Below are 9918 nucleotides of genomic sequence, written 5' to 3'. Positions count from 1 at the left end.
CCTTATTAACCTGCCCGTCCCTTTTTAATCTTCCTGTCCCTTATTACTCTGCCTATCCCTAATTATCCTGTTTGATGGTAGGTAGTGCTTGGCCTCTCTGACCATGACATTATGTAGGTACTCTGAGCTCCAACTCAAAATTGTCCACACCACCCAGGTAGCCAGATAGGTGCCCTGTTATGGTAAGGCTGACTGGGCTGGCATGTGGAGTGCTGCACAGGTGCGCAAAGGCAAAGTATTAGGATCACCTGCAAATCCTTCAGGGCAGCCCCATGTAAAGCATTAGTTTGCTCCATACTGGAGTATGCCAGTTGTGTGTGGGATCCTCATACAGCAGATGACATTACCACCCTCACAAGAGTGTAATGAAGAGCAGCTTGGTGGGTTTTGCGTCGTTTCCACCAGACTTCCAGTGTAGATAGCATGCTACATACTGGGATGGCCAATGTTGCAAGGCATGAAGGTGTGCTAGGCTTAGTATATTTTACAAGTTTCACCGCGACTTAGCCAGCATTAATGCCAGCCACCTCCCCACTGTCAGCTGCTCCAATCAGAATACAAAGATGTCCCAATATCAACAGTATCTCATCCCTTTCAGCAGAAATCAATACCGCCACATGACATTTTTACCCCCGAACCATATCTGAATGAAATGGCCATCCTGCATATGCAGTCTTGGCAGCATTGTTGGATGTCTTCTGGCATAGGGTTGTCCTCCTAGAAATGTAATATAATTAATAAATTCAAAATGAAATAATAAATTAAGTGTAACAGATTTGTCAGCCTGTTGATGTAGGCTACCTACATCAAAGAAGAAGAAGAATAAGGTATCCACTTTGACTTATTTATGTGTTTATTTATTCTCATGGTAAAAAATATAGGTAAAAAGTACTAATGCATGTCAATAAGTCAATATTAAAAATTTATATTATATAATTAGTACCATAGCAAAAATGTTAACTACCTACTCTAGTTACGGTACTGTGCTCAGGAGTCTATCTGAAGCTCAACAAATGTGATCATCCTATAATTATTTTGTTTCAGATGACAATTTCTGGGCCACAGGGAACATAAATAAGCTTTACTATTAAGAGTAGATCATGGCGCTTGTGGCAGACGTTCTTGCATCTATAAGTAAGTAGAAATATGGAAATTGTAGTGGAAATATATAGAATTTTCCTTACTGTATCTGCTTGCCTTAGTGCTACTTCTTGTCATGTCTGATGTCTCACTTTTTGATTTGTTTGTTCATGGTAATATTATGTATGTAACTTCATAACCTGTTATTGCTTACTTCTCACAAAAGAAATTCATGTTAAACCCTGGAATGAAAAAAAATCATGATGTGAATGATTTACTGTAAATCTCTCTATGCAATATTCTTAAATAATATCTTCATGAAATCTTCTGTTGAAAGATTGGTGTACCTTCTTATTCTTCATATTTTTTAACAACAGCATGTAGACATCATAATATAAAATCACAAATTGAAATAAATACTATATTATTCGTACACTTTATGGTAAAAATAACTTGAAAGTTCCAGTCTTCACAAGTACATAAATAACAAATTGAAATAAATACTATATTATTCGTACACTTTATGGTAAAAATAACTTGAAGGTTTCAATTTTTACAACTATGTTACATTTTTGATGGTTTTCTCACCCAGTCTTCACAAGTACATATGTTACATTTTTGATCCCAATCTTCACAAGTACATATGTTACATTTTTGACGGTTTTCTCACCCAGTCTTCACAAGTACATATGTTACATTTTTTATGGTTTTCTCACCCAGTCTTCACAAGTACATATGTTATATTTTTGATGGTTTTCTCACAGAGAAACGTAGTGGCGTTGAAGGCTCCAGTGCTAGTGGTGACGGTGTGTGTGTGGAGGTGGCTGTGCTGGCCAAGATAACTTGAAAGTTCCAGTCTTCACAAGTACATATGTTACATTTTTGATGGTTTTCTCACAGAGAAACGTAGTGGAGTCGAAGGTTCCAGTGCTAGTGGTGACGGTGTGTGTGTGGAGGTGGCTGTGCTGGCCAAGAGGGCTGTAGAAGCTAAACTAGCTGTCATTCAGGCACTCAATGGACGGTATGTGCAACTCAGCTCAGCCTTACAAGATACTTCATTGCTACAAGCCAGGTGAGAAATTATTTGAACCATCAATATTATAATTTTATTGACTTTTATATTCATCAATTACCTTTGTATTTGGACCATCAATACTATTACATTTAATAGACTTTGTATATTTATCAATTGCCTCTGTATATTGAACCATCAATAATATTATTTAATTGCCTTTGTATAGTATTCAATTCAACCAAATGGCTTTCCTACCTCATTCATCTGTTCCATGTATTTTCTAGCTTGGATTAAGATTGTGAAACGTTAAACTTTACTTAGTGTAGGAATTGTGCATTTTTTTTTTTTTTTGCCATAACATTTTAGTAGTATGGCAAATCCATGAGAGTTGCAAATTCTGATCTCCATTTCGTAACTTATCAAAAAATATTGGACATGGCCTCTATTAAAACTATATTCCAATTTATTAACGATGATCAAGGTGGGCACTTTTGGCATTCTTTTAAAAATGATTTATGGCACTTTATTAATGTCTATTTTAACATTTTTATCATTACAGAGTGGAAGTGAATGTGATTTATGGCACTTTATTAATGTCTACTTTAACATTTTTATCATTACAGAGTGGAAGTGAATGTGATTTTTGACACTTTATTAATGTCTATTTTAATACTTTTATCATTACAGAGTGGAAGTGAATGAAGAGCAGCTACATCAGCTTAAGACTACTCTTGATTCAGAGGTATCCCCTTCAGTGGCGCAGAGTGTGGAGGCAGTGACGGGTGTAGCCGCACATCTCCAGCAGGCAGAGGAGGGACTAGCAATAGCTCAGCAGCTGCTTGCTGTACATGATGCCCTCAGAGAGGCTGGAGACCATAACATTGCTGCAAGATTTTATGATGCTGCTATAGCTCTTAATAAGGTTAAATATGCTCTAACATTTAGATTCATACTGCTTTTCTGGCGTCTGATTCTAATTCAGTAGAATATATTTTGTTGCTTGCAATATTGTGATTTATATTGTGTTAGGTGGTCCTTACTATAGTGGGAAATTATTGAAATGTTTCTGTTTTCAAAAAACCACTTTCTCGTCCTCTTGAATTTGTCCTCACTTTCTCGTCCTCTTGAACTGTAAAGCACGAGTGTTAAGTAGATATTGCACTTTTTCCTTTGCTTTAAGTCACTAGAAAGTGTTTTCCATACCATGTACTATATTATTATATGCAGTACCCATGCATATAATTACAAAACATGCAATTTAGTGACCTAATTCTAAAATTCAATAGCCTTTCATAGAGAAGATGGGCTGTGGTAAGACAATTCATCAGACCTTGTGCACTTATGGCAAACATTGCTATCCCGCAACTATTTCTTAGGACCAACATTTCTTTATCACTCAAGGGATTAATTTGTTTGTTCTTTTTCCATTGCAATTTCTCTTTTTGTATGAAGAGACAGGCATTCCTTGTCTTCTTGCATTTTCAGTTGACCAAGATAGACAGATGCACTGTTTCAAAATAATCGTGCATCTGTCATAGGACGCTGCTTTCTTTTCTGACATGAATTCAGACTACATTCTTATTTTTCTTCAGACCTACTCATGAAAAAATTCTAAAGTTCTTCTGTTATATGTTCTTGCCTGATTGGTACTCCAGCTATTTTAAATACGGCAATGCTTCTCTTGCTCGGTGTGTCTAGTCTACTGTATTGTGTTATTCGTATCTTCATGACGCTGGAGAAGTAATGACAATGTATTGCCACAAGATGGTTGTTTCTTACCAATGAGGTTTGGTGATGTGGTTCCCTCCAAGTATATACCTTAACAGTTTTACTGATTTGATTGATATTTATATCAATTCTTATTACCAAACTACAGGTGCTTTCAAGCTTATTGAATGATTGAATTTAAATATATATTTTATCTTCAATACCTAGAAGCACTACTACGTGACCAAAATGATGAAAGCCAAATGAGATGCATTCTGGTAAACTGTGACTGTGATTAGTTGTTACCTATTCTTAAGAATGAAAAGGTAACAGGTAAGAACCTCGTTTGATTCTTTTGCCTGTCGCGTCATCATGTGGGACTATAAACTTGCCTGAACAATAAAAGTCGCCAGCAAGATTGTAGGTGCAGTGTGTTATAACATTAGTAAAAACAGTTCTTAGATTGGTCGCCTGGGTTCCTGGGCTTATTCCAAAGGGCGAGAGGGAACTCTAAATTCTTTCTTATTTGAAAAAAATTGTTCTTAATCATGTTTCTAGATCATGGAAATTTTTAGGGGTGGGACTAAATCATATGGAAATGAACTTAGTGTATGCTAGTATTTACGAATAGATACCGGTACTTTTATAATAAGTACGATACTTTTATTGCAGGCACTCCTCGTGTTTTTAGCGCATTTTCTCATTTATGGAAAAAATGCACTATTGTGCTCGCCATGTCCGTCTGTCTGTCTGTCCGTCTGTCCGTCCGTCCGTGACCTCAAGTTTTCGTCGACGAGAAAATTCGCTCTCTGTCACTCACTGCATTGAGTACTGAGTTATATTTTTTAGTAATTTCGTTTCTTTGTTTCAGGCTGATGCACTTCTCGGCACAATTACCCCAGTGTTTTTTTTGTGTAATTGCGTTTCTTTGTTTCAGGCTGATGCACTTCTCGCCACAATCAACCCAGTGTTTTTTTAGTAATTTCGTTTCTTTGTTTCAGGCTGATGCAATTCTCGCCACAATTACCCCAGATATCGAAATATTACCAGGCATCCTAGAGGAGGTCATGGTACAGCGAAATAACCTTATCTACACACTCTCGCAAATCTGGTCCAAATCCTACCAATGGAAGGAAGAACAAATGCAAAACGAACAGAAAAAGTCCATAACTCTTTTGATTAGAAACTGGGATAAATGCAAGCAAGAAGCTCTCAATGATCTTGAAGAAAATCAACTTCTTGATATCAATCAAGTCTCGTCTGCCCTCTATGTTGTGGATGAGCTACACCTCAGAATGGCCGTTTTTGGTAGCAACTTAATGAAAAATTTCTTCAAGTGAGAAGTATATTATATAGTTTTTTTCCATTTTAGTCTTATTTCAAATCAGTGACTAGTTATTTCCCTGACTAGAATAAATTTTTTTCTTTTCGTACTTGCTTTTTTCATTGATTTTGAGAGTATGTTCTCTTTATTGTTGAATGGCAAATAAGATCGATCCCTGTTTCCCTTTAGACTATATGTTGAGATTTTATTTTTGGTAGAGTCGATGTTCTTTTTATGCTGAATGGCAAATAAGATCCATGTTTCACTTCAGACTATATGTTACCTTATTTTTTGTACAGTCAATGTAATTTCACTATTTATCTTGTTCAGAGTGTTGGTCAGCCGGCCTGCTCGTGTTTCTCTGAAGGACAGCGGTGACTACTATGCTCTCTCCATCACATTCTCAACTGCGCCTCTAAACAAATCTTCTAACAAACACAACATGCAGCCTTCACCTCACGAAGTTTTCACTAGCTGTGAACAGGTGCTTCTTGTCTTATTCGTGTGCAAATCTTGTGCGTGTTACCTCTTTAGAATCTTTGAAGTTATCTTTTTTAGAGTGTTAGATCTTTAGAGAGAAGAGATATCGTTAAAGAATTCGTGCACTTGTGCGTGTTACCTCCTTAGAATCTTTGAAGAGATATTTTTTTGAGTGTTAGATCTTTAGAGTGAAGAGATCTCGTTAAAAAAATTCGTACACTTGTGCGTGTTACCTCTTTAGAATCTTTGAAGAGATCTTTTTTTAAAGTGTTACACTTCAATTCATTTTTTCTCTAAAGTGCGTCCTAATAGTGGCTCAATTAAGACTTGAATTGTGGAAATGCTTGAAAAGTTTTTTTATATTTTTACTTGTGTCTTTGATAAAATTAAAATAAATGAACTGATTCTCGGACATGATTCCTATTTTTAGCGCATTTTCTCATTTATGGAAAAAATTCATTATTGTGCTCGCAATGTCCGTCTGTCAGTCTGTCCGTCCGTGACTTTACGTTTTCGTCGACGAGAAAATGCGCTCTCTGTCACTCACTGCAGTGAGTACTGAGTTATATTTTTCTAATATAGTCGTGAAATTATTGTTTAAATAGAGGAGCTTCACCTAATTTGTGTTGCAGGTGCTGAAGTGTCTCTATGATTCTGGCTTCAGCTCCGAGTTTGACGCGAGTGCCGTGGACACTTCAGGAGTTACCGCGAGCACGTCACTCATGACACTCTTGGGTCAAGAGGTGTGTTATTTGCGTAGCCTGATGATCACTCGAGTTTAATACTCTTATAAATTACAAAATAAATGTTTGTTGCTAAGTAAGAAACTATACGAGAAATTGCGAGTGCCATGAAGTAATGCAACAGTTTCCTCTTTTGTTCACTTGATGATCAGAATAAAGAACAATATCATCTGAAAACTCTTGAAAATGAAAAACAGATTTTGATTAGCAAATAAAGCTTTCGTAGTTACTTAATATCACTCAAATGTTCATGCTTGTATTCGTTTCACATCCAAGATTAGCGAGACGTTCACGCGGCTACTGATCAACGAATGTCTAGCCTGTGCTGTGCCCACGTCTCGAAAGANGCGGCTACTGATCAACGAATGTCTTGCCTGTGCTGTGCCCACGTCTCGAAAGAATCTCGACCAGTTTGATGAAGTGAAACTTGCCACGGAGGCTTTCCATGCAAAACTCGTCAGAATTGGTGGGTCATCCTTAGCTTTCTTCTCTTTTCTTCTATTTATGAGAATCTCCAAGTTTTTCTTTGTAGGGAGGGAGAACGAAAAATCATCAGAATCGGTGGGTTATCCTTAGCTTTCTTCTCATGTCTGTTGTTTTTCTATTTATGAGAATATCCAAGTTTTCCGTGAAGGGAGGGAGAACGAAAGCTTGTCAGAATCGGTGAGTTATCCTTATAGCTTTCTTCTCATGTCAGTTGTTCTTCTATTTATGAGAATATCCAAGTTTTTCCATGAAGGGAGGGAGAACGAAAGCTCGTCAGAATCGGTGGGTTATCCTTAGCTTTCTTTACATGTCTGTTGTTCTGGTATTTATGAGAATCTCCAAGTTTTTCCATGAAGGGAGGGAGAACGAAAGCTCGTCAGAATCAGTGAGTTATCCTTAGCTTTCATTACATGTCAGTTGTTCTTCTATTTATGAGAATCTCCAAGTTTTTCCACGAAGGGAGGGTAAACGGATCTATAGATTGTAAATACAAATGGTTTTTGCTATTGTTTTCATGTCAAAGGAAAATAGCAGCACAGATATTCATTAGAATGTTGTGAAGTTTGAAAAAATTCCTCTCATTACATAATAGTTGTTCAATAGCGTTTTGTAAGGAAAACCTTTTCTCTTATTATTAAGGGAGGACTGAGCGACTCTGCTGCCGTGGCAGCAAAAATTATCGTTTAACATTTATATTAAAATTAATTAATTAAAGCTCAAGGAATAATTTTTTTTTGCATTTGTTAGCATTTGGACATTCATTTCAGTATCCAAATAGGATATTTAGGCTGATAAAATTGAATTATTGGACTATTGAAAATCGCTTACTCTCTCAATGCTATTGAGCTTTGTCATAAATTTGTGATTCTATTTCTTAGTGCAGAATGAAGTAAAATATTACAAGTTTATGTGCATGCATATCATGGAATGAGTCCATTCAACCAAATGTGTGTGCCTCAATACATACTTACACAGATCATATAAATTATTTCCATCAAACAAACCTAATTCTGAATGTTTTCAGGCTTTTACAGCAAGTCTGAGCGATCCATACTGGAGTATGCAGCTAACGTGGACACCCTGTTTAGTAACAGTGCATGCTTTCATCTACTCTTAATCCGCATTAATACAGATCATATAAATTATTATATTTCCATCAAACGCATCTAATTCTGAACATTTTCAGGCTTTTACAACAAGTCTGAGCGATCCATACTGGAGTACGCAGCCAACGTGGACACAGTGTTTAGTGACCGTGCATGCTCTCACCTACGGTACTCTTAATCCGCACTAATACAGATCATATAAATCATCTCCATCAAACAAATCTAATTCTGAATATTTTCAGGCTTTTACAACAAGTCAGAGCGATCCATCCTGGAGTACGCAGCGAACGTGGACACCGTGTTTAGTGACCGCGCATGCGCTCACCTACTAGACACAGCACGTGACCTCGTCTGCCAGCCGCTGCACAACACTGTCACCATCGCTCACAATGACGAGTACCCGCCCCTAGTGCTGCAGGTGGGGGCTTCCTCGTGTGGTTAATTGTTGTCATGCAACCATGGGGGGCTGTACTATCAGAAGTACGGTACCTACAAGTTTCCAACACCCTCTGCCAATCACTGTCGTCCTTTAGAGCTAAATCTAACGAGAAAAAAACCGCCAAGTTTCCTTTTTGGCATTACCGCCCTTGTTCCTATAACAGTTACTTCACTGCTTTACCTGTCTTTTGTTAAGGAGACTATTATACTCATTTTTGGATTTAAATTTTAATCGGTAAATAGCTAACCTTGCTTTAAAGCCAATGTCTCACACCATATCTTTTCTCTGCACAAATTTTTCCGATATTTTATATATCCGATATTTAAAACTATGTTTTTACTTCTAAAACAACACTTTCATTTCTAACATCTAAATTTATTCATAATAATTCCTCAGTGAATAAATTTTTTTATAGCTTCTGCTTATAAATTTCAATGCGTTACTAACAAAATAAATTTCTTGTCCAAAACGATTTCAAATTGACGTGCATTTGCTTAACTCTCTTAGCCAATGCCTGCTCATTAAGGAATAATTTTCCAATGTCAACGGACAAGTGTAATTATTTTATTTAATTATATTAATTATCCTGTTTCGTTGCTTTTCATTAAATTGCCTCGTAACCGCCACACTAACCGCTGTCGCTTTCCCCTCGCTGCTACTGAACTGCTGGACTACAGGACCTACTGCCTCAGGTGAGATCCTGCCTGAGTTTTCCCGTCTAAGGGTACGCACACAGTGNGAGACAATGCATGAATCAAATGACAAAATAAATAATTTTAAGAATAAAAATAATTTTGTCAGCTACAAATCTTATAATTGATATTTGACACACTTTTACCTGTCCAATTGATATGAAATTTTACACACTTGTGTGAAGTTGGAGGCAATGCATGAATACATTGACAGAATAAATAATTTTGAAAATAATTTTATGTACCTACCTATTAAAAAAATTGAAAAATTAATTTTTTTAATATTCAAAAATAAAATTAGAAATTCATTGTACATCTGTAACATTGGAAACACTGGATTCTTTAGAAGTGTTGTCTTTATAAAGTAATATTATGGTAATATTATCATGGTAATATATCATTTCATGGTAATATTATGTGTATAACTTCATATCCTGTTACTGTATTGCTTACTTCTCACAAAAGAAATTCATGTTAGACTCTGGAATGCAAAAAAATTAAAAAAAAATCATGATGTGAATGATTTACAGTAGTACTAGTACTGTAATAGTCTCTATGCATTATTCTTAAATTATATCTTCATGAAATCTTCTGTTGAAAGATTGGTGTACCTTCTTATTTTTCATGTTTTTAACAACAGCATATAGACATCATAATATAAAATCAAAAATTGAGATAAATACTATATTGTTTGTATGCTTTTTGGTAAAAATAACTTGAAAGTTCCAGTCTTCACAAATTCGTACTTATGTATGTTACATTTTTGACGGTTTTCTCACCCAGTCTTCACAAGTACATATGTTACATTTTTGACGGTTTTCTCACCCAGTCTTCACAAGTACATAT

The 9918-nt window shown here is 36.1% G+C and overlaps 1 protein-coding gene across 1 annotated transcript; it reads left to right on the top strand.

Annotated features, from left to right (window-relative positions):
• Nucleotides 1–1044: 1044 nt before the first annotated feature.
• On the top strand, nucleotides 1045–9072 carry LOC125178030 (centromere/kinetochore protein zw10 homolog; the record flags this gene model as incomplete). The annotated part of the gene is made up of 10 exons (XM_047880899.1): nucleotides 1045–1134; nucleotides 1981–2152; nucleotides 2783–3017; nucleotides 4804–5138; nucleotides 5457–5610; nucleotides 6239–6349; nucleotides 6626–6662; nucleotides 6717–6815; nucleotides 8184–8359; nucleotides 9058–9072. Coding segments are annotated over exons 1-10 (1368 nt in total), but the record flags the coding sequence as incomplete, so codon positions are not given.
• Nucleotides 9073–9918: the final 846 nt, after the last annotated feature.

The sequence above is a fragment of the Hyalella azteca genome, unplaced genomic scaffold (assembly GCF_000764305.2).
Source record: "Hyalella azteca isolate HAZT.00-mixed unplaced genomic scaffold, Hazt_2.0.2 contig851, whole genome shotgun sequence".
Lineage (NCBI taxonomy): Eukaryota > Metazoa > Arthropoda > Malacostraca > Amphipoda > Hyalellidae > Hyalella > Hyalella azteca.
Note: the sequence above shows the minus strand (reverse complement) of the source record. Positions and strands in the feature narration are given on the sequence as shown.